Source organism: Saimiri boliviensis, chromosome 1, assembly GCF_048565385.1.
Source record: "Saimiri boliviensis isolate mSaiBol1 chromosome 1, mSaiBol1.pri, whole genome shotgun sequence".
Classification (NCBI taxonomy): domain Eukaryota; kingdom Metazoa; phylum Chordata; class Mammalia; order Primates; family Cebidae; genus Saimiri; species Saimiri boliviensis.
The window spans coordinates 115861173-115886204 of record NC_133449.1 but is presented as its reverse complement, the minus strand read 5'-3'; the positions used below and the strand labels follow the sequence as shown (position 1 = coordinate 115886204).

Sequence of the window (25032 nt, the reverse complement as noted above, 5' to 3'; positions counted from 1 at the left end):
GGCTCGGGGCAGGCCGCCGCCCCCAGCGGGACGCGGGCGGGACGGGCGCGGGGGCGCGGCCTTCGTCCCCCGCCCCCAGCGGTCGCGCCGCCGCCTCGTGGGCGTAGACCCGGGCCTCAGGCTCCGGGGGCCGGCACCCAGCATGACCTACCGCCCGCACCCCGGCTCGGCTGGGCCCGCGGACGCAAAGGGCACCTGCTCCCGCCGCGGCGCAGGCGTCACTCGAGCCCGCAGGCGCTGACGGGCGGGCCGGGCCTCAGGGTGCGGGGAAGCCGGCCACTAGGCCGCCAGCCACTTGCCCCCGCATTAACCTTCCAAAGCAGGTTACCCCGAGAACTCCTAGGGGCCGAGCAGCTTCCCTGGTCCCCGAAACCCCAGAAGAAAGAATATTAATAAACAGTCTTTCAAGTTTCTGCTGTTTACTAGTAACCTCCAGCGGAAACTAAAAAAATGAACCTGATTTAGCAGGAAATAAAAATGTGTGCCTCATACACCAGAAGTGAATGTCAAATGGTGCAGCTGTCTTGGAAAATAATCTGTCCTTTCCTCAAACAAGAGTGACCATTTGACTCAGTAATTACAATCTAAGTGTAAACATAACTCCACACAAAACTTGTAAACAAATATTTATACTTATTATAGCAGCCAAAAGATGGGAACAACGCTAATGTCCATCAAGTGATGAGTGGATATATGTATATCCATACAATGGACTACCATTTGGCCCTAAAAATGAACTGATACTTGCTACAATATGGACGAACCTTAAACTGGTTCTAAGTCGAAGAAGACAGCCACAAAGATCCACGTGCTGTGATTCCATTGATATGAAATGTCCAGAATAGGCAAGTATATAAACATAGACAACTAGATTAATGGTTGTTAGGGGTGAGAGGACAGGGCAGTAGGGGGTGATAAAGGGTGCAGGTTTAAGAGACAGTGTCTGTGGCCCAGGCTGGAGTACAGTGGCACGATCATGGCTCACTGCAGCCTCCACCTCCTGGGCTCAAGAAATCTTCGTGCCTCAGTCTCTCTAGTAGCTGGGATTACAGGAATATGCCACCACACCTGGCTAATTTTTAATTTTTGGTAGAGACGGGGTCTTAGTATATCATCCAGACCAGTCTGTGGCTCCAGAGCTCAAGTGATCCTCCCAGCTTGGCCTCACAAAGTGCTAGGATTACAGGTGTGAGCCACTGGCTGGGATAGGTTTGTTTTTGAAGTGATAAAAATGTAAAATTGAGGTGATGATCACACAACTCTGAACTGAAAAATCATTTAATTGTACACTTTAAGTAGTTCTAGCTCAGTATGTGAATTGTATCTCAGTAAGCTGTTACCAAAGGAAAAAAAAATGTTACCGTGCGAGTTTTATTCCTCTTGCATCCCCAAGGCCTGTTAATAGTTCCCAGCCCATAGTAGGTGCTCTGTCCTAAATATTTGTAGAATTTTCCAAACTTCCTAAAGAAAAGGACTAAATTATTTTTCAAGGTCTTTTTCATGCCTATTCTAAAAGTCTATTAAGTAGAAAACAAAAGATCTCTCAGGCTTACCATCCACTTTGGAATTTTTAGAAACATCTTGTTAAAGGGGGTTTTTGTTGCAATTGCTAAACAGTCTTTGATGAACATTTGGCTTTACTGGGACAGGGAGTGGTCTTACCTCTGCAAACATGCATTTTTTAAATACAAGGTCTACATGAATACTAGACTTGAATTCACTTTGCTTCTCTTCCCACAGCCATTTGATTAAAATGCTAAACTTTAAACTTATTTATCAGTAAAATAAATGAAAGCTTTATTTTGAAAAAATATCGTAATTTTCCAGGGAAGTGTTCTGCTTTGCAGGTCAAGTTCTGAGCCACGATAACTTTTAAACCGCTAACTGGCAATCTTTATTCAATCCTAGCCACAATAGTTTTAAACTATCACAAACCAAATTTGACCTGTCACCATTAGAAACAGCCTGCTGTTAATAGATCTGCCCTTATTAAACTTTTAGAAGCTCAACTTCCTGAAACTTCTTATGAATGGGTAAAATTAACCCAGCTATATAAGGTTATTTCTTGTCTTTTAAAAAAGATTTGTATTTGCATCTTTTACTAGAACTAACGATTTTTCTACCATTATTTTTCCCTTTCCCACTCCGAGAAGGTACTTGGTACAAATCCTTGTCTCAAGGAAAAACATTTTAGGAATTGCATCTTACTCCATGAGAGGACCAGGGGAGGAGGCAGGACCCCAAATGGATGAATGCTTAATGTGCCTGGGGAGACTGGATCAACATATACCTGTCAGCTGTGTCCCAAGCCCCAACTATGGCAGACAGGCGACAGTATCAGACTTTTGAGAGGCTGGTCCTGCTTGGACAAGAATCAGTAGAGCCCATGATGAAAGCTAGAGCTCCGCCTTCACCACTACCTTTATTTCAGAATACCACTATGCCTTAAATCTAGATGTGAGACTTCTAATAGGTCCTTTACATCCATTATGACTGATAGTCTGAATTTCCTGCCATCTTTGTGGTATGGTGTTTGACTTGGTCTGACTTAAAGGGAGTAATTATTTCAGACAAATCAGTTTATGTGGAGTAAGATTCATACTTAGATACAATGCTATTTTCATTTTTAAAATATCTACAGTCCTTTCATATTCATGACTTCATTTGATTTTCACCATCAAGTGAGATAGGCTGAGTGGCTTTGTTGTTGCTTAAGATTCTCAAATCCTAGAAGCTGAACTTCACTATCTAATCCAGTAGCTCTAAACGTATTCCCATGACATGGGTTTCATCAACTGGACCAGTATGTTCCACAGCTAAATCTAGCAAAGGGAAAAATAACCAACACTTCAAGTTTTTAGAGGAAAAACTAAATTAATTGATACATTTCCATTTGTAGCTTTTCTTTCATATTTTTCCTAGATCTTTGGTACCTGCTATAAAATACACAAGTGGTAAAGTTTTCAGAAAAACCTTTCAATTACTTTATCAAGTTTCAAACTTCTGTTCAGATATAAAGGCTAAAAAGGCTATAGTTTTATCAGATACACATATATTCCCATATTTTGGGTAAACTTCCTATTTGACATGACATTGAATTATACAGTATTACATATGCAGCAAGCATCGAGTGTGTCATAGAACATTATGACTTCCAGGCAAGTTTGAGAAAAAAACGAAAGGAATCAACACTCTCTTTGCAGATGAGGAAACTCAAGACACTCAGTCCCCAATAATATGGACTACACACAGTTAACAACACAACTGTGTAGCAACTTCTAACTTCTTGCCTTCATGTTCCAAATCTAGTGACCCCTTCACACCGCAGGAAACTAAGTCTGCTAAAAACACTGCTAACACACAATGAGAGGTGGGAGTGTGGGGGGCACAAGGAGAGGGCAACATCAATGACCCAAGTCATCAGGCCCTTGCTGTTATGCTAAGCTGTCTCTTACCTAAAGGCCCTCGGCCACTCACAAAGAAGAAAAACCATGCAAGATTTTCACTAGCACAGTAGGGTTAGCAACTACACGTACAGGATTATCTAAAACAATCACAGAGTCATTCTCTTTCAAATATTTTTTATTGAAATGACAATAAAATAAAAAAAGAACAGTGATCATTTTTAACCAAACTTTTACTTTACAAATATAAAAATATAACCCAAACTTGTATCCTTTATACATTTTCCATAAACATAATACCAGAAAAGTTCTCAAAGCCAAACTATACATGAGGCTTGTATACTGTCAACACAATAACCAAAAGTTTAAATTTCCAAATACATGACCTTTCCCTCAACAGAACAGCATCATCAATATATCTTCCCAACTTATCTCTATTTTACGATATGATCCATCACTAAATTACAAAATACACCTAAACTGGCTTCATCTAGACTTATCTAGGTTTTAGTTTTTCCACAAAAACAAGCTTAATAAATATAATACGAACTAATATTAAAATGTATTTTATGGCTCAAGTCAAATTACAGTATTAGGTTTCTCATCATTTGTTTGAACAACAAAGGCAAACTGCTTGAAATGAGTCCAGTTTACCCCAAATAATCAGTGATGTATAACAAGTGGAGTAAGTATGGGAAAATCCAATCTTATGCTACAGAAAGCTGACTTATACTACAGTCAACAACCACTAAGCCTTCTTTGGCAATGAAACATACAAAATTGCAAACTCTGAATCAGTCTTAGTGACTGGCACATACTGTTCCAAACACTATGAACTAGTAAAAACATTACTTGAGGATGGAAAAGCTACCCCAAGCATTTCATCTCAAGTGACTGAGCAAGTACTTTAAAAATAAAGTCGTTAAAAAACCAAGAGCCTAAGAGTCACAACATTTAAGAAAGGGAATTTTAAGCCAATTGCTTGCTGGCCTGCTGAATTTGAAGTACTTCTACCTCTCACTTGTAATTAAACATGGAAGAAAACAGACTGGCTAATTTGGTTACACTTTGTCCAAATGCACTACTAACTTATTGGAACCCCTAAATATCCAAAATAATAACTGAATGCTAGTTACAAGACAATAAAAAGTTTAAAAATCTTCCAAATGTGCTGTTTGCAGTACAAATTCAAGTGTAGAATTATTATGCCATTTTAACTATTATTTACTTAAAAAAAAAAAATCACAATGGTCTTCATCACATAGCGAAAAAACAAATCACTCTTCTCCAAAGGGAAAGTCCATCTTAAATGTAACCTCAAACAACTGTGTAAAACCTTTTAGTTTTTTCCCCCAATCTACTAAAGATTTTCCAGTGTCATTTAGTAGTTTTACAAAGAATATGCACTATACTCGGATTATTCAAGGAAAATAAGATGATACATATACTGCAGTTTTACAATGCAAAAGAGAGCTTTCATTTTAGACAAATGTACAACATAGGAGGCACTAAAAAATATGGGTCTATTAATCAAAAGCCCATTTTAAAATGATTCAGCATTTAGTATGTAGATTTGGAATGCAGTTTCTAGAAGTGTAGACCTTACATACCAAAAAAGCTTAGTGTTAAACAGTGCCCTATACCCTCTTCTCATACTGTAGACACCTACCAGATTTAATTTCCCCTAGTTCCATTATTTCCATCAGAAAACCAAAAACAAATTATTGGGATTCACCTGTAACTGACCAGAACAAAAGGTTTTTAGTACTTCCATTTATGTTACGAATTTTACATTCAAAATCAGATCTCTTACATTCCAAGGTTAGTAACCCAGCCATCCTGAATCAAAGGTTTTTGTCAACTAGACCTTAAGTGTATGGATGACTGGTTCACATATTGTATATTTGGAAGAAGTGAAGAAGTAGGAAGAAGTGAAGAATTTCTTGGTCAAAGCTTAAGTTACAAAGAACATTGGCAGCCTTATATCAGATAACAATTCAAATGAAACACTCCTTACTGAGAGCACCTTATAAAACACACAAACAATCTAACTCTCTCCACCCTCCCCAAATTGCAAAAGTGGGCATCTGAAATGTGGCTGCTGTAGCTTTTCACACAGAAGCAATTATGGAAGGTGAGCTGAATCAATCCATCTTCATCTCCACTTCCCCCTGCTCCCCAATCTAAAGGAATAGCTGAAGGATGCAGCTAATCAATGAGCTTACCAGAGAAACACATTACGTGCTAATGTAGGCTAGAGGGCAGGACTGTTAGGGGCAGGAGGGATAAGGACAATTCACAGAACTAGTAGCTTTTTCAAAGGAAATCGGAACATTTTTGGTCATGGAGACTGGTACTCGCCCACCACTAAGAACACGCAGTTACAGTCACTACTTAACAACCATGTGAGGGTTCGGCATGACCCCAACTAAAAAGCCAGAGTGTTTATGAATATAACTGCTCAGCTACACTTAGCCTGATTTCCTGAAGTATAATATACCTTTGACATCAAACAATATTCAGGAAAATAGCCCTGTGATTGGTATCATAAAAATGTAAGAGCTAATCAAAAGTTCATTTCTATTAAAAACCTTTTTTTTCTTAAGTAGCTGCATCTGGCAAGACTTTTTTTTATATTAAGCCTATAGTCAACAAGTCTGTAATAAAGCATACAAGTCATACTTTGATCATTAAATAATGACACAACCAGCAAACTCCTTTGCTCTAATATTTTTTATTCCCTCAAATTTGATCCAAATTTATCAGTATTTTAAGAAGTTTTTAAAATGGTATTTTTTTTAATGCTGACAAAATCTGTCCTCTGCCTTGCCCCCAGTTTTTGGTGGATTCACATTGTTACAAAATATTTTTGAAGGCTGTCATTTGATAACACCAAATTTTCTTCTCTATGTATATAACTTCAAGTTCATTGAGTATTTGTGCAATCTCAGAGTTCAAAACCTAATACATCCACTTTTAGAAATTTCCTTCACAGATCACTATTTTTACCATGACTTTAAGAGTAAGACACATAATTTCAAAACAGCTCAAATAATTAATACCCCCATTATGTGAAGAAAATTCTGAGCTCTAAATGAGTCTCTTCTTACACCAATTGCTATGATTGCTGATTTAGCCAATTTTCATAGTTTCCGATATGTTTAAGGTCCGTTGCTTGCAAACCAAGGCCTGAATGGTTATAAAATGTACTTACTGGTCAGTGAATTGTACTGGGAGATCTCTGTAACACAGCTCATTTAGGAGTTGTACCTTGGACTCAGACAAAGTTTTCAAAAGTAATGGAAGCTCTTCATCACAAAAATCTAATACAGTCTTGGAGTATGTGCCCAAGAATGGTATCAAAGCAAGGGTCCAATAAACTTGGACTGACCTAAACCTGTCACTGTGTTGTAATATTCACCTGCCTACTGTTGGGGGGGAGGGGGGGTGGAGGGCTATCCTCACCCATAAGAATTGTAGAAGTTTAATGAAAAGTTAAAATTAAAAAGGAAGTCCATTTTCTTTAATGTTGTACAAAAAAGTATGAGTAGAACCAAAAGTAAATAAACATTATCACATTTGTTTACACCACTATCTAGTTCTTCATATTAATTTTACTATTGAAACAATAAAAAGTAGGTGGCAATTCAGGGATCGCAAAAGAGATAAAACCAAAAAAACTTTTCTACCACGTTTATTCTACGCTGTGTATAGCTGTGCTCACAGAGACAAGCGGCTCCTTTAACTTCTCCACTGCGCAGGAATTCAGTTGTATATAAAATTGAACCTAAATTTTAAAAAGAACAATAACTTTATTAAATACAGTATTATTTACATACTTCCACGTTAGATAAAGAAATTTATCTGGATGTTTCTACCCTCCCTTAACCTGTCTTTTTTTTCCCCCTTCAAATGCCTTTTTACCACGTTTGGCATTTTCTATACCAATTTTCTCTCACTGGTCACACCTTCTGCATTAAAAACCACTGTTGTTGAACACTTATAATAAAAAAATTTAAGATCGTAAATTTGATTAATTATCCACTAATAAGTTCCTTGAAGGCAGGAAAAGTTTCTACACGTCCTTATACTCTGATTACTCAGCACAGTTCCTGCACTTGACAACTAGGTGTTTGAATAAATAATATGACTCCTTCCCCGCTCCCCTCATACGCATTTCAACTTGCAACCTACCAGAAGGCCAAAGTGGAGGGGCAAAAGATAAAATCTGATTAGTGATGAAGTAGAAAGAACAATTTCATACTCAATAAGCTTTCACAAAAGGCCAGTATCACTAACATTTATTAAGTACATACCAGATTACTGGCACTGTTATAAGCATTTTATATGTATTATTTCACTTGGTCCTCATGATCCTCTGAAGTAGAGACTACTATTCCATTTACAGATGAAGAAACAGGCAAATAGGTATAATAGTTTGTCACACCGTCAGCAAGTATTGAAGTTGGTATTCAAATCCAAAGACTGACTGCTGAATCTACATTCATAACCACCATGTTATTCTGCAATTCCTATCTATGGCTGGCTCTAATGAAGACCTCAATCAGTATAAGTGAACTTTTAAAAAACTGCATTTCTTATCACTCTGTCGAAAGAGTCAAACCCCACGTAAAAGTTCAGGACCTAATCCCACATGCCCAATTTGGGCAAAAATATAGTAAGTTTCAAAGTTTCAAAAAAGCAAAGAGAATAATATATTACACCAAGAAATTCAATTTGCCACATTTTTATACACACAACTCCACCATATTTACATACTATTGACTGCTATTTAATCATCTCTTCTTTGACTAAAGACATTAACCTTAACTTTTGAGAGGATCAGAATCAGGGAAGAGCAGCTGCACAAATACTGGAATGTCATGCCAAAATTTAAGAGTCTGGGAACACTATTAGTCAGTCACAACTAATCTATGGCTTGCACATAACCTAAGAGTCTATCAACTTACTTAGTTTCCTTAAATACCAAAATTCACAAACCATACCTTCTCAAGTGGCTCAGAATATTTTTAATTTGACAGTTAATATGGATGAACCAAAAAATGTTCAACTTTCTGTACCTGCTCAACAGCTGAGGGAGACTAGAAATGATGGGTCCATATCCTGGTGCATTGTCATACAATTCAAACAATGGTGCAGCTACCAGCTTATAATTTTTAGGGACTGCAAACAAGGCTAAAATAAAACAGAATTCATTATTTATAAGTTCTTATATAATCACTGCTTCCATTTCATTTTTAAATTACCAATTTTACATTTAATAAAAAGTTTAAGAAAAGATAATTTTCATTAATACATTTTTGGTTGTGTCTTTTAAGCTAGATTTCCTAGTCACAGATTTGAAACTAAAAGCACGATATATATTTTTAGTTTTACAATAAACCCCAAAATTCAGGGAACTTGGAGAAAACACAGAGGTATCCTTGAAATTATTCTATAGAAGTTTTTAGATGGCTACCTTAAAAAACAAAATAACTTACCTTTTTCTTGAAGCTGAACCAGAAACAACTTCTTATGTTCCTTAGGCTTTGTAATATGTGCAGGAATATATGGATACTGAAATAACAAATGAATATAACTTTAACATGTATTCCATGGCTTCATTTCTTTACATGCTTACTCCCCAGTATAGAATACTGTTGGGAGAAGCGTTTTACTTTCTGTTCTTCTCTTTAACAGGACTTTTTTTTTTGAGACGGAGTTTCGCCCTTGTTACCCAGGCTGGAGTGCAATGGCGCGATCTCGGCTCACCGCAACCTCCGCCTCCTGGGTTCAGGCAATTCTCCTGCCTCCGCCTCCTGAGTAGCTGGGATTACAGGCACGCGCCACCATGCCCAGCTGATGTTTTGTATTTTTAGTAGAGACGGGGTTTCACCATGTTGACCAGGATGGTCTCGATCTCTTGACCTCATGATCCACCCGCCTTGGCCTCCCAAAGTGCTGGGATTACAGGCTTGAGCCACCACGCCCAGCTAACAGGACTTTTCTAACAGATACACTAGTAAATAAATGCTTTAATGCACATAAAATAAGTAGTAAACCAGTCAACCATTCAAGATAAAATATGTAGTCACAGGATTTACAGCTTGAGATACTTACAACACAATAAAGTCTGATTTTAATTAGTGTCTTTAATAAAAGCTGTTTTTTAAAATATATATATAATTAGTATTTTGAACAGTCTAGAATCCTGATGTGGATCTGTTTACTAAATTAAAAGTTTAAATATAGCCTGTGAGGCATTTGACAAGATGCTTCTTGCTCCTCCTCCCAGCCCCAACCTCCAACCTCCCCATATCCCAGGGTGCATGCTTCAGGAATACCAGAAGAGCAGTCTAAGTGAAGTTTTGCCAGATGGGCAAAGCCAAATTGCTCAAGAAAACAAAAAAATATATATTTTAGAGAATTTAAAGGGATAAAGAAAATTAGAGGGGAGTTGCTACCTGGGAAGGAAAAATTCTGACACAAAGAATAAAAAAAAAAACCTCTAAGCTAGGGATTTATATAACTCTTGTATGTTATCAAAACCCCTCCTGCATCTCTCCACAATACATTCAGAAATCTACTTTTGCTTTTGGAGTTGTATTTCAGAGAGGGGGAATTTAAAATTTCTGAAAACAGATATAAGGGAAGTGAGATAAAAGCAGAAGCTGCCAAAAGGAGGTATTATCATCATCCTCAATTTACACAGAAACGCATGCTAAGAGAGGCTAAGGATCTTTCCCAAGATTACTCAGCCAAGTTGTGAAGCCAAGATTCTACTGTATCTATTCAACTCCTAACTAAATATAAAAGTCTGTTATTTCCCACTATGTTACTCATTGGCACCTAACCAGTATTCCAGTTAGAATAATTATATACCAGAGCCATCCCTAGGGTACAATGAATTGAGGCAATTGTCCCAGGCTTTGGAGGTTCCTCAAACTGTCCTGAAAACCAGACGCATTAACAGTAGCAGAAAAGTGAGAAGTGGCTTGAATAGCACAAGCTAATAGATCTTTGGGTCACATACAACAAAATTCCCAAACCATTACCAAACAAAATGAGTAGCATTTCCCCAAATTTCCTCTGCTCAAGGCTACATGTTCCTATTTTAAGCCTTTCTTCTCCAGTCCTGGTCTTAATGTTTAAGTCAACTGTACTTTATATAAAAAGATGGATAAGGAGATGATACACTCCTTTTCCACTGACACTTAACTAATACTCTAGGCATCCTAAATGAATCAATACACTTACCTTATATCCAATACCACCAGGGCCAACTCTAGCCTTTAGTGAATGAAGTGAACTGTCCTAGGGCAGTGGTAGGGAAGATGAGTGAGGATATTCAGAAGTTACCTAGAAAACCACTGGCGTCACTACTGAGCATTTTCCAGTTAGATCAAAGAATGTTCAGGAAGCCAAAGAGTTTAGAATAATTGTACTATGTATCTTTGAACAAGCAACTTCACTGTTTGCATATGAAACTTTCTTAAAGCCAAGACACAGATGCCTTCCTGCAATTCTCAAGTACTGAACACCAGCATCAGCTTCCAGAGTCCCTATCTTCCTATCCCTCTGCCATACAAGGGAGTCAGAAGAAAGACAACAATCTTTTGCTTGGTTGATATTTTGTCCAATGCTTGACCTGAAACATCCTGTCATGTAAAGCAGCTATAAAGTCATAGAGCTTTTAATTTGCCTAAAGAATTCAGGATCGAACTTCAAGAATTTCCACCATTAGCAAAAATAGGAAAATTTGAGCATCAGTAACACCATCACTCATTATCATGGGCTAAAATATATCAGATTATTTAAATCTGAAAGGCCTTACTGACACTTTGAAGGTCATTATTTATTTATTTATTTTTTGGTGCCCCACATTATGCTACCTCCAATCTCAGGGCAGTTATGTTTGAAACGTTATCAGAGGGTTCCCTGTTTGCTGCCACTGTCTCAACAAGCACTCGGACCCAACATGAAAGTGCAAGAGAGTTCATGCAACCCTTAGCCAATGGGGGATAGGAGTCCCTAGCTATCTATCTTTCTGACTGACAATTATGAGGTACATTCCACGTGGTTTCTGGTCCTTAGAAGGACAAATTCAGTTGCCCACAGATGTAAAACGATGAATAACGTACCCTACCTTACTTCTGCTGCTTCCTGGAATCACCTCTCAAATTGTCTGTACCCAAGTCCTGGTCTTATTCTCTCTTTTGAATAAAGTCAACTCTTTAGAGGATGCTAAGGAATTAACTCATTCTTCTGAAAAATGTTAAGTAAAGGAATAGCATGCATATATATATATTTTTTATTTATTTATTTATTTATTTTTTTAATACAGAGTTTCGCTCTTGTTACCCAGGCTGGAGTGCAATGGCGCGATCTCAGCTCACCGCAACCTCTGCCTCCTGGGTTCAGGCAATTCTCCTGCCTCAGCCTCCTGAATAGCTGGGCTTACAGGCACATGCCACCATGCCCAGCTAATTTTTTTGTATTTTTAGTAGAGACGGGGTTTCACCATGTTGACCAGGATGGTCTCTATCTCTTGACCTCGTGACCCACCCGCCTCAGCCTCCCAAAGTGCTGGGATTACAGGCTTGAGCCACCGCGCCCGGCCCCTATATATATATATATATATATTTTTTTTTTACACAAACCATACACCTCAGTTGATGAGTTAAGTTTATTTTTATATGAGGATCACAACCCTTATGAATTCATAGACCAGGAAATGATAATCAATGAGCTGCTAACATAACAAAAATTCCTGATGGAAGTACACTATACCACCTGTGGTAGACTGCCTTAAGATGACCTCCAATGATCCCTGTCTCCTGGTATTCACTGCTTTGTGTAGTCGTCTCCCCTACAATGTACCAGGGTTGGCTTGTGTGACCAATAGCAGACAGCAGAAGTGATAGCGTGCCACTGCCAAGATTAGGTTATCAAAGACAGAGGCTTCTACTTGGGTACTCTCTCTAGCATTCTGTCTCTCACTATCTCTTGGATCACATAACCTGGGGGAAGCCAGCTGCCTAAGAATTGTCCTTTTGGAGATGTTCTCATGACAAGGAACTGAGGGAAACCTTGAGACAACAGCCAGCAACACCTCAAGTCAAGCTTTAGTCTAACAGCCCATATGAAACTGCGAAGTCTGCTAACATACACATGTGTAAGCTCGAGATCAGATACTTTAGCCCCAGTTAAGCCTTATGATGCAATCCCAGCTGACAACTTGACTATAACTTCTTGAAAAAGCCTACGCCAGAACCACCCTAAGCAACTCCCAGAGGCCTAAAGGTTGCTAAATTTTGAGATAATTTGTTATGCATCAATAGATAAATAATATACCAACTATGACAAACTTTGTTACCCCTCCCCAAATTAACTGCGCCTGAATACAATTTCTAGATCTAACTGTCAATTTACACACAGGAGAAACAGCTACATAGTCAATGACAACATGGGAATGCAATTGGAATGGAAACATCAGCCTGTTTTGATTTACAAATAAAATACAAGGGAAAAAAAAAGATAGGTGCCAACCTGCAGGTATAAAAGAGACTTAAGAGACTATCCAAATCCAAGCTAAGTATAAAAACAAAATTGAAATAATCAGGATATGTGAACATTTGACAATAATATGGAATTATTTTTATTATGATAATGACAGTACTACGGTTATGTTTTTAGAGAGACCCTTATCTTTTATGATTCACACTGAAATATTTACAATTGAAATGACAGGATATGCTTCAAAATAATCCAAGATGATGGCAGTAGAATGGAGCGGTGGAAAGAGAGGTTGTGATATGCTGTTAAAGGTGGATGATGGGTAGCACAATTCATTCACTTTTACTATTCTCTATTCTTTTGTATTTGTTCTATTTATTTACTTTTTTTTGAGAAGGAATCTCGTTCTGCTGCCAAGGATGGAGTGCAATGGCACCATCTTGCCTCGCTGCAACCTCTACCTCCTGGGTTTCAAGCAACTCTCCTGCCGCAGCCTCCTGAGTAGCTGGGATTACAGGCTTGCACAACCATACCCGGCTAATTGTTGTATTTGTAGTAGAGATGGGGTTGTGCCATGTTGGCCAGGCTGGTCTCAAAACTCCTGACCTCAACAGGCAATCCACCCACCTCAGCCTCCCAAAGTGCTGGGATTACAGGCATGAGCCACCTTGCCCGGCCTTGTATTTGTTTTACATTTCCTTGAACATAAGAGGTGCTTTGCTTAATTTTTTATTTTAAATTAAAGAGGGAAGAAAAGAAAATTTCAAGTCAAATTCTACTTTAATCTTTTTTAAAGTGGCTAGAATTAAATGAACTTCCTACTTCCAAAATGCCCAGCAAACATAACTGAATACTGACCTGAGGAGGTTCAAAATTTGGTCTCCACCAGTTACCAATGCAGTCATCAATGACCCAGTCTTGCAGAACTCCATCTTGACGACCCAGTATCTGTCAGAAAGAAATTAATATAGCCAGGAAACAACTAAATACATGTACTCATGAATTCCCTTCTTCAGTGAACAAAAATTTATAGAGACATAGGGATATGCCTTCCACACAGATTTCCTCTCTACAATTTCTTATAACAGACGTCACTCTGCCCAAGACATACACAATTAGTTCAAAATTGGCAAGCTAGTATCAACATAAAAATTGTGTTCAAAATTCAATTTTCATTTTTATTAATTTGTATAGCAGAACATTAAACTTATTTTAATCAAAGTCATACTCTACATATTTTAAGTGGCCAAAAATAGTTCCAAAATGTTAATGATAAGAAACCGCAATTCTCTGACCTGCCATTCTCACTGGCTATAACTTTCAACTCTTTGGTGTTTTCCCCCTGATGTTTGCTTCTATTTTTAAAAGCATTCTTTTTGGTTTTAAATAAATGGTTTATTTTAGGATAGTTTTAGATTTACAGGAAACTTGCAAAAATTATACAAAGACTCTCCATATACCCCAAACCTGATTTCCCCTATTGTTAGCATCTCACATTAGTAAAGCACATTTGTGAAACTAAGACAAGATTACTAACTGAAATCCATATATTTTTCAGGTATCCTTAATCTTTAAACCGAATGTCCTTTTTCATTTTTCAGTCCCAGGATTCCATCTAAGATAATATTATACTTAATCATCATTTCTTCCAAAGTTCCTCTACATTGTGACAACTTTTCACACTTTCCATATTTTTGAGGACCTTGATAGTTTTGAGGAATACTGATCAAGTATTTTGTAAAACATCCCTCAATTAAATTGAGGTTATGAGCTTCAGCAAAAAAAACCACAGAAGTAAAAGGACCACTCTCACCACATCATATCATGGATACCACATCAATATGGCTTATCACGAATGCCAATCTTGATCACCTGGCTGAGGTACTGTTTATCTGGTTTCTCCAATGTAAAGTCATATTTTTCAAAACTTTTTTTTTTGACATGGAGTTTCACTCTTGTTGCCCAGGTTGGAGTGCAATGGTGCGATCTTGGCTCACGAAACCTCTGAGTCCTGGGTTCAAGCAATTCTGTCGCAGCCTCCCAAGTAGCTGGGACTACAGGTGTGGACCACCACACCTGGCTAATTTTTGTCTTTTTAATAGAGACAGGGTTTCACCACATTGGTCAGGCTATTCTCGAACTCCTGAACTCAGATGATTCACCCGCCTCGGCCTCCCAAAGTGCTGGGATTACAGCTGTGAGCCACTGAGCCTGGACCTCAAAACCATTTTTTTTTTTTAAAGAAATAGGCTCTTGCTCTGTAACTCAGGCTGGAGTGTAGTGACGCAATCACTGCACACTGTAACTCATGGCCTCAAGCAATCTTCCTGCCTCAGTCCCTCAAAGCACTGGGATTACAGGTGTGAGCCACCATGCCCAGCCAAAATACTATTTTATGGCAGTTTCTTGATTTTCATTCTAAAAACATTTTTAAAAAACCTATAACCCTCTGCCATGAATGAGAATTTAGATATTAAAATCACATCCTAATTATACTTTTTCTTCCACCATCTTCCCATTATCAATATTAAATTAAGTCAATAGTCAGTATTTAAGTTAGTATGATCAGGTTGATCAGTCAAATAGAGCAACTGTATCTCCTTATTTGTTCAACTATCCTGTTCTTTAGTTAATAACTTTCATTTCCTTTGCTATCACTAAATTCATTTCCCACATTCACCACAAGAACTTAAATTTCTTCCCAATTCAAATATCAATTGTCAGTTATTCTACTGGTTTAATCTTTTCTAAGACACGTCTTTCTTAAGACAGAATCTCTCTTTTGCTCACGCTGGAGCACAGTTGCGTGATCTGTGCTCACTGCAACCTCTCTCTGCCTCATGGGCGCTTCTCTCACTTCAGCCTCCAGAGTAGCTGGGACTACAGGTGCACGCCACCGCACCCGACTAATTTTTTGCCATGTTGCCAAGGCTGTTCTCAAACTCCTGGGCTCAGGTAATCCACTCATCTCCACCTCCCAAAGTGCTGAAGTTACAGGCATGAGCCACTGTGCCCAGCCTAAGACATGTTTTTTTATCATCCTGCTGCAATTTGTACTTGATACTCTCAACCCTGCTTCACAACTAGAGTCCTAGGTTTCTCTTGGCCTCTCCTATGTTGTTAGATCCTAATACTCTAAATTCTCTATCTTCTTTCTTATTTTATTCCATTTTGGGGGTAAACACCCTCTAGCAGCTTCCTGAGAAAAGGTACAAGAAATGTAACTTTTTGAAGCTTCACATGTCTAGAAATAACCTTTATCAACACACTTGATTTATAGTTTGATTAGAAAATTCTAGTACAGAGATCACATTCTCTCTTACAAAGAGAATACTTCAACATCTTTTAGCATCCAGTATTATTTCTCAGTAGTTCAATGCCATTTCTGAACTTGAGGTTTTACACTTAACCTCTCTGCTTACCAATCCTCCACCTCCCACTTTGGAAGCTTTTAGGATCTTTTTGTTTTTATTTTTGTTTCCAGGATCTTCTGCTGATCTAAATTTCATGATGATATGCCTTTGCATGGATCTTTAAACATTCAGTATAGAGGCAAGGCCAATAGGTCTTTACAATCTCAAAACTCATGTCTTTTGAGGTTTGAGAAATTTTCTCTAATTACGCAAATTCTTCGTTTTCCTCTGTTCTATTTATCTATAGTTTATATTGGTCCTTCTAGAATGATCCAATAATTTTATCTTTTCTTACCTACATTCTTATCTTTTCATTCTTTTTTCTGGTAGAATGAAACTTAACTCTTTACTGAATTTTTCATTTCTTCCAACATTGTTAAAAATATCTATGAGGGTTTTCTTGGCTAAAATGTCTTTTTAACAGCACCGTTTCATAGGTGCAAAATCTCCTCTTACCTCACCAAGAATATTAATCATAGTTTTTGTCAATGGTTGAATTTCCTGCTTCTGTTGAGGTCCTTTTGCTTCTTTTGATCTCTTTCTTGTTAAGAAGTTTTCTCCAAAATCCTGGTGATATTTGGTTGCGTGCTCACAAGGGAGAAGCAACAAGATACTTAATTGTCACCTCTGTGTGCATGAATGACAGGACTACACTACTTCTATAGAAAACTTTTGCTTTGGTTTGGATGTGGTTTGTCTCCCGGGCCCCAGACTCGATGTTGAAATTTGATCCCTAATGTGACAGTGTTGGCAGGTAGGACCTAGTGTAAGGTGTGTCTCAGTCATGGGGACAGATCCTTTATGAATAGATTAATAACCTTCCTCCATCAGGAATGGATTAGTTCCCTGGAGAGTGGGTTGTTAAAAGAGTGTGGCTTCCTGGATCCACTCTTGCTTCCTCCTTTGCCATGTGATCTCTTTGTACATGCCCACCTTCATTTTGCTTTCTGCCATGAGTGGAAGCAGCATAAAGCCCTCACCAGCTGCCCAATCTTGCCACTGGAACTGGTGAGCCAAATAAATCTTTTTCTTTATAAATTACCCAGCCTTAGGTATTCTTTTATAGCAACATTAAACAGACTAAGACAGCTCCCAAAAGGCAGTATCTGAAGTTCTTCTTGGACTGGTCACTTTTTCCAGAAACAAGATTCCAACCCTCAGCCTGGGATATATAAACCTAATTGCTGGCTGAACCTGGTGGCTCACGCATGTAATCCCAATGCTTTGGGAAGCCAAGATGAGAGCACTGCTTCTGGCAAGAAGTTTGAGACCAGCCTGGGCAACACAGCAAGATCTCATCTCTATAAAAATTTTTTTTTTTAGCCAGGCACATATCTACAGTCCTAGTTACTCAGGAAGCTAACACAAGAAGATTTTTTAAGCCCAGGAATTTCTAGTTTCAGTGAGCTATGATCGCACCACTGTCCTCCAGCATGAGGAACAGAGTGATCATGTCTCTAAAAAAATAGAATAAGCCTAGGATAGGTGCAGTGGCTCATACCTGTAATCCCAGCACTTTGGGATGCCAAGGCGAACAGATCACCTGGGGTCAGGAGTTCAAGACCAGCCTGGCCAACACAGCAAAACCCCGTCTCTACTAAAAGTACAAAATTTAGCTGGGCGTGGTGGTGGGCGCCTATAATCCCAGCTGCTCTGGAGGCTGAGGCAGGAAAATCACTTGAACCTGGAAGGCAGAGGTTGCAGTGAGCAACCACTGATTACACTGGAGACGGCAACACTGCACTCCAGTCTGGGCAAGAGTGAAACTCCAACTCAAAAAATATATAAGCCTAATTATTAATATTGTGTCAGCCTAGTAGAAGTCCAAGAGTCTGACTATTCAGATGGGAACTCTTGCTTACTCTTCCCATCCCGTAAACTTTTTTCATTGCTACGTGTTCTCTGATTCAATTATTACAGAGAATCAATCACCAGCCAGTCTTTGTCTAATTACAAAGTAGCTAAGACAATCTAGATACACAGGTTGAACATCCCAATGTTAAGCTCCAAAATCCAAAATATGAAACTCCAAATAAAAAATCTGAAACCTTTTGACCACTGCCATGATGCTCAAAGGAAATGCTCTGGCCAAGTGCGGTGGCTCATGTTTGTAATCCTAGCACTTAGGGAGGCCAAGGCACGCGGATAGCCTAAGGTCAGGAGTTCAAGACCAGCCTGGCCAACATGGTGAAACCCTGAGTCTACTAAAAATACAAAAATTAGTGTGCATGGTGGCAGGTGCCTGTAATCCCAGCTACTGTAATCCCAGCTACTTGGAAGGCTGAGTCAGGAGAATCGCCTGAACCCACGAGGGGAGGTTGCAGTGAGTCGAGATCGCACTCCAGCCTGGTCAATAAGTGGGAGACTTGGCCTCAAAAAAAAAAAAAAACAGGAAATGCTCATTGAAGCATTTCAAATTTTGGATATGGGATGCTTAACTGACAAGTATAATGGAAATATTCCAAAACCTGAAAAAAATTTTAAAATACTACTTTTATTTTTAACTTTTGTGAGTATACAGATTTATGTATTTATGGAGTATACAAAATGTTTTGATATAAGCATGCAATGCATCACATTCACATCATGGAGAATGAGATACCCACCCCCTCAAGCATTTATCCTTTGTGTTATAAATAATCCAATTATACTCTTTCAGTTATTTTTAAAATGTATGATAAGTGATTACTGACTGTAGTCACCCTGTTATGCTATCAAACAGTAGCTAAACACTTCTGGTCCCAAGCTTTCAGATAAGGAATACTCGACCTGTATAAATACCCTCCATATATACTTTGAACTAGTCCCATTTTTAGCCCATACATGCCCCCACTTTCTTAAGTTAAGTAGCACCTTGGGCTCCTCAGCCATTCTGGTACTCTACAGTGCTGGATTCTGCCTGCCTCTGTGCTGGACTAAGGTTTCTGCTAAATTAGTTATAATTTGCCCATTTGTTTTCCAGTTTCCAAAAATTTTGCTTTTGTGATTCACTCATTTTGCACTCCCTCAATCCTACTGGATTTATATCTTTGTACCCCACATAAATGAAAGTCCAAGCACAGTAAAATATTTAAGAGTTACAATACATTATTTAGAAACACTAGAAAGACAAACCAATAGGTCCAAAGTGAGAGAATTACAGGTGATTTCAGTTTTGATTCTCCTCTGCATTTCTGTGCTTGCCAAACTTCTGCACAGAAAATATGTAAGTTTTTGCACAGAGAACATATGAGAATATATGAGTAACAGGGGCAGGCGGCAAAAGAAGAAAACTAATATTGAAAACAATTTACAATCTCAAAAGCCTCCGGTATCTATGCATTTGGCCCCAAATCTTTACATGCAGGCATTAAAATGATTTTTAAAAAGTAGAATAATTTGGGCAAAGTCTAAAAGATAATGTGGGAAAAGTGAAAACGCAGGCATCGTTCTCTTGTCAAAATTCTATAGAGGCCTACTCTTGAACAAAACTACCTGCATTCAAACCTCTAGATCTACCACACTAGCTGTATAACAAGAAGTAATTTAAACTTAACATCTACTTCCTAGAATTGTGGTGGTGATTAGAGGAATTACTGCATGTAAAGCACTTAGAACGTGTCTAGCACAATAATCAAATGTCAGTTTTTATTTATCATTGCTATGACATAGTTTAACATTTTAAAAATGGAAATAGGTATAAGTTCAACTTGTAAAAAAAAATAAACATTGTACTAACATTCTGTGGTTTAAGTTGTATTTATTGAAAACTAAATATTCCAAAACAAACATCCTTACAAGACATTAAAAACCAAATTATTAAGTTGATGGTGTTTAAAGTGGTTAAACAGAAAAATACCTCTGTCATTAAGCGTTTTAGTCCTTCAACTTCATCTTCTCCTGGGTTAAGTTCACCACCAGGTCTGCATAAAGGTTAAGAATTTCAGCTTTCAATTTAATATAATTTGAACATAATAAAAAACACAATAATTGTTATTTCTATCAATTCACTAAGTAACATACATTGCAGTGTAATAAGGCAATCAAAACAAATATCAAAGTGAAGGGGGAGAACACGCTTGAATTCATGTCAGTTCTCTAGACTAACCGTATACAAATGCTAGGTTTTTTCACTCTTCGAATATATTTATTTTATTGTAGATTCAAGGGGTGTATGTGCAGGTTTGTTACATAGGTATATTGTGTAATATTGTGTAATAATACTAAGGTTTGGGCTTCCAGTGAACCCATCATGGAAATAGTGAACAGAGCATAGGAATTATTTCAACCCTCACATCCCCTTCACCCTCCCCACCTTTGAAGTACTCAGTGCTTATTTTTCCCATCTTTATGTCCATGTGTACCCATTACATAAACCCTAGTTTTAAACATCATATTTAACATAGCATAAACAAAATTGCTAACCACCAGACCATCCCAGTGTTCTCTCTGGAAGCTATCTGATGATACTGGAGTCTAGAAATGCCCAGAGAGGAATGGATCACATTCTTCAGGCCTGAAGAATGGGACACTTTTTCAAGAATGTCATCTAAGTATTTGAGACCTTTCTTTTTGGTATAATCTAGTAAAATAGTTGTGGATCAAATGTTTGAGAGACTTAGGAGCTTAAATGATAAAACTAAACTGGTACCTATAAAAACCTAAGTCATCTTAAGAATAGGAAATGCGAATCATACATCATTTGAAAGAGGCATCAATTGTTCTTGATAATGCTACAGTGACATCGAGACACTGGACTCACCTATTCCAGAGTTTCTACCAAGCTCAATCATTAACATCAACAACATACTGAAACGCACAGATTACTAGTTAGGAAAATAAATAAGCACGGCAATGGAGAAAAATTATTTGTGATTTTCTCTTTCTGAAGACACCATTAACAGCAGTTTCTTGAAATAAATGACTGAGGGCTAAAACTGTATTCCAGAGCTGCATAAACAGCAATCCTATTAAAAACTGTCATACTGTTAATTTCCAACACTACTTACAGTTTGAAGAAAGTTGTTCCCAGCTGTAGCAGTAACACATGGGGTAGTCGGTGCTCATGTACAATCAGAACCCCTTCTACAGTCCTCCTCATTCCAATTTTATCAAATTCTTCCCTCATGCGCTGAAATCGTGCTGCAACAGAGCTGTCCTTCTCATAGAGGGGCTCTTTTGTACCAAAAGTATAATTGGTAAGAGGGTATCTGTGATCCAAAGACAAACATCTAACATGAGAACTCAAGAATGGAATTTACCATGACAGACATTAGCATAAAGAAACCATGGTACAAAAAAAGTGCATATGTTGTACTCAGAGACATAGGATTTGTACAGTTACATAACAAAAGTTAATTAGACAGCAGAGATTAGAATCTTGGACACTTAAAGCCAGAGCTTCCATTAGATCAGGCTGCTACTCCTTATTTTAACTTTCAAGTGTAGATAACACTATCCTTAAATGCTTAGAGAAATGGTTATCTGGACATTAGTAATTCTCTGGGTTTTAGACCACAGCTGCCATCCCAACATTACCAATCTGGCTCATAATTAATGTCCCCCCCGGGTTCCTCTGACAACTAATCTCATCACCAAGTTTTAACTGTGAGTGCTAATGGCTAATTGCTTTTTTCTAAAACTAAGCCACCACTTTTCATTGACATCCCTCCAGTTATTTTCTATTTATCTCAGTCAACTATCCTCAGATTTTTCTGGCACCACAGCCTTTACTTTTCAGAGCAACTCTTCTACTTTCTACTTTCTCTTTCTGTCCTCTAAACCTATTATGAAGCCCTACTGGCCTTCAGCATTTATTCTATTCAGTCTCCTTATTGTTCCCTTTCCTCATTTGAATCTTCTACCCATCATATCTAATCCAATACCCTCTTCTTTTACCAAGAATTTAAAATATGGCTCATACTGTTAAAGAGAGTTTTCATCTTGCCTACTAAAGATCAAATTTTTCTTTAAAGACAGTTAAAAATTTCCTACTTATATGTTGTAACCCCTTGATTAAAACCCTTCAGCAAGAAACCTTTAGGTAAGAATTTAGGCCACATTTGCTCGTCCATGGTATCTATTCTACCAAAAGCCCTTGACATGAATAGTCAACATAATATATCTACTCCACTTAGCCATTCTTGAAAGGGGAACAAATCAAGGTTACCAAAACTTTAATTACTTTAATTACAGAAGGCAAGTTCTAGGCATACGAAAAAGCTCTAAAAGAATTAAAAAATACCATTTCCAGGATGCTTTAAAGATTTAAAGAACGTCCCCAGTAGACCCAATACTAAATCTAACACCATCAACCACAGCAGCAGCAGATATGCTACACAGCACGATGTGCCAGGCATTTTTTTAAAAACGCTTTACATATATTAACATTTAATTCTCACGACCTGAGTTAAAAAGAATAAGGATAGCCATTACACATCTCTGTTGCAAGAGCCAGCTCCACTATATCAGTAAGGAGATGTCAAAATGAAATGTCAGAATTTTCATCTGTGAAATCTGAGTGCCACCCCAGACACACATACTGTTCTCATCATACCATAAGCTTCATAAAGCAGGGGCTACACCTTACTTCCTCACCGCTGTACATCCAGTATTGTGCACAGTGCCTGGTAAAAAGTAGGCATTCATGCAATATTTCCTAAAGGAAAATATACTGGGGAGGGGGCATTTGTTTTCAACTTAATATTAACTCAGGTGAACTGAAGTTCACAACACAATGATTATTTTGGAATATTTGTATTTAGGAGAGGAAATGTCCTATAAATCAACTCATAATTTTAATAGAGCAAAGATTAAAATATCTTGCTGAAAGCTATTTTGCCAACTTAATTCTCCAAAATGGTTTGATGCAAATTAATTCAAAAGAGAAAACAAAAAAAGACTGTGGGTTTTAGTGCTAATCACCATTAAAAGCAACCCAGAAGCTGTGCTTTCACACTAAGAATAATAACATTTGCCTTTACCGTTTGGCTTTTTTCTTAATTAAAAAAAAATTTCTGTAGACATGGCCTATGTTGCCCAGACTGGTCTCCAACTCCTGGCCTCAAGTGATCCTCCCACCTCAGCCTCCCAAGGTGCTGGGATTAGAGTCGTGAGCCCCCACCACGCCTGAGGACTTTTAAACACACAACTATCAACTAATTACAGTTCTTATCAACCCAGCATTTCTATTATTTAAATTTCCAAGCCAACACGTTTTGCAAAATAAAACCATATTAACCATCTTTCCAACTTCAAATCACTTTCAGTTGGCGAGCGGGGAGAGAACGTCCACTTATTTTAACGTCCACTTATTTTAACGCAAAACAGAAAAACACCTCAAGTGTCTTACGAAAACATCAATACCAGCAAATCCTTGCACCTGTACCCTGACTAGCATAAACTGGCCACTTTCCTCCATCAGGAAAATGGAGGCACCAAGGTGCCTCGAACACAAATCTTCAGAAACGATTTTCAAAAAGCATTACTGACAATCTCCTGGTTAAGACCTACCCCAAACGCCAATTACCTGCTACGATGAGGCTGCTTCTGAGGGTGACCTCGAAGTGCAATGGTTTGAAGTGTTGAAACAGAAAGGTATGGAAAATAAAATACAGCCCACAATGGGGTTTTCTGGCACAAATATTCTGGTTCCCTCCAGTCTGAAAGCCCAACCACAGCAGCATCCTTACTCCCAAAGTGGAGCCTCCTGGGGTGCCTGGGATACCGGCGCTGAGACGGGAAGGCGTAAGGGCAGGGCAGGGAGCCCTGGGCACAGGAATAAAATGCGGTGTATTCATCAACTGAAATACCAGGTAGCGCTTAAAAGGAAAAACACTAGACTTGGGCATCACAGCTAGAGCTCAAAGCTTAATGTCAGAGTGAAAACTGCCAAAACGATACGAGGTTATACCACTCGCATCCCATCGACATTCACAAAGCAATACCATACACGTGATGCGAGGGCGTAAACGTTTCACTGGAAGGATAAAAAAAAAACACAAACATTTTGCAATTCGTGACCTCGGGAGAGGCGGGGAAAGGATGAGTTCAAAGCAAACTCCGTTCTTCCCCATTATGACTGAATACAGAGGATGGGAACAAGCCTTCCTTTCAGGAAAGGACTCCGAGGCTGGAGGACGAGAAAGGACCTCAGGGAACGAGGAAGCCGCGCATCCGCCAGAGGGAGACGGAGGCGGGAGGTGGCGGAGGCGTGAAGCGCGCCGAAAAGCCGGGGGCGCGCCGAAGTGTCTCTGGGAGCGCTCAGGAGAGGAATGCCCGCCAAGGCCGCGCCGCACTTACAGGTTGATGGTGCGCTCCAGGGTGAGGGGCTTGGTCTGCTGGATGTACTTGTTGCCGAACTGAGTGACCCCCCGGGGCCAGCCGGTCTGCGAACGATTAGGAGGTACCACAGACATGCTGGCGAGCTCCGGCGCTAGCGGCTAGCAGAAAGTGGGAGACAGGGGAGACTTTCCCCTAGCGCAAAGCAGTTAATCTCCGACCTCCTCAGAGGCCACCGCCCGCCATTAACAGGAGAGCGCAATGGGAGGCGTAGGCACGCCGGAAGTGAACCCGGAGCCTCTGGCGGCAGGAAGTAGAGAGGCGATGGCCTGCCAGACAGGGCGCCATTGGGCCAATCGCTACTGGGATGGCTGCAATAGCTGGAGCTCCCATTGGTAAACCGGTATAGGTTCCGCCTTCTCTTACTTTGGTGCCTCCAA

The 25032-nt window shown here is 38.9% G+C and overlaps 1 protein-coding gene across 1 annotated transcript; it reads right to left on the bottom strand.

The window, feature by feature from the left end:
• Window positions 1-6119: 6119 nt before the first annotated feature.
• Window positions 6120-24880, bottom strand: NUDT21 (nudix hydrolase 21). Its single transcript, XM_003943457.4, has 7 exons — window positions 24614-24880; window positions 21322-21522; window positions 20172-20235; window positions 13779-13868; window positions 8906-8981; window positions 8486-8600; window positions 6120-7191 (listed from the first exon to the last, which is right to left on the bottom strand). The coding sequence occupies exons 1-7, from the start codon at window positions 24727-24729 to the stop codon at window positions 7170-7172; spliced, it is 684 nt and encodes a 227-aa protein (XP_003943506.1). The 5' UTR covers window positions 24730-24880; the 3' UTR covers window positions 6120-7169.
• Between the last annotated feature and the right edge of the window lie 152 nt (window positions 24881-25032).

Coding starts and splice junctions, on each gene's coding strand:
- NUDT21 (XM_003943457.4), bottom strand. CDS start 24,729: ATGTCTGTGGTACCTCCTAATCGTTCGCAGACCGGCTGGCCCCGGGGG. Junction 13,869..20,171: donor TAAAACGCTTAATGACAGAG/GTATTTTTCTGT, acceptor TCTTTCTGACAG/ATACTGGGTCGTCAAGATGG. Junction 8,601..8,905: donor GGTTCAGCTTCAAGAAAAAG/GTAAGTTATTTT, acceptor GTTTTATTTTAG/CCTTGTTTGCAGTCCCTAAA.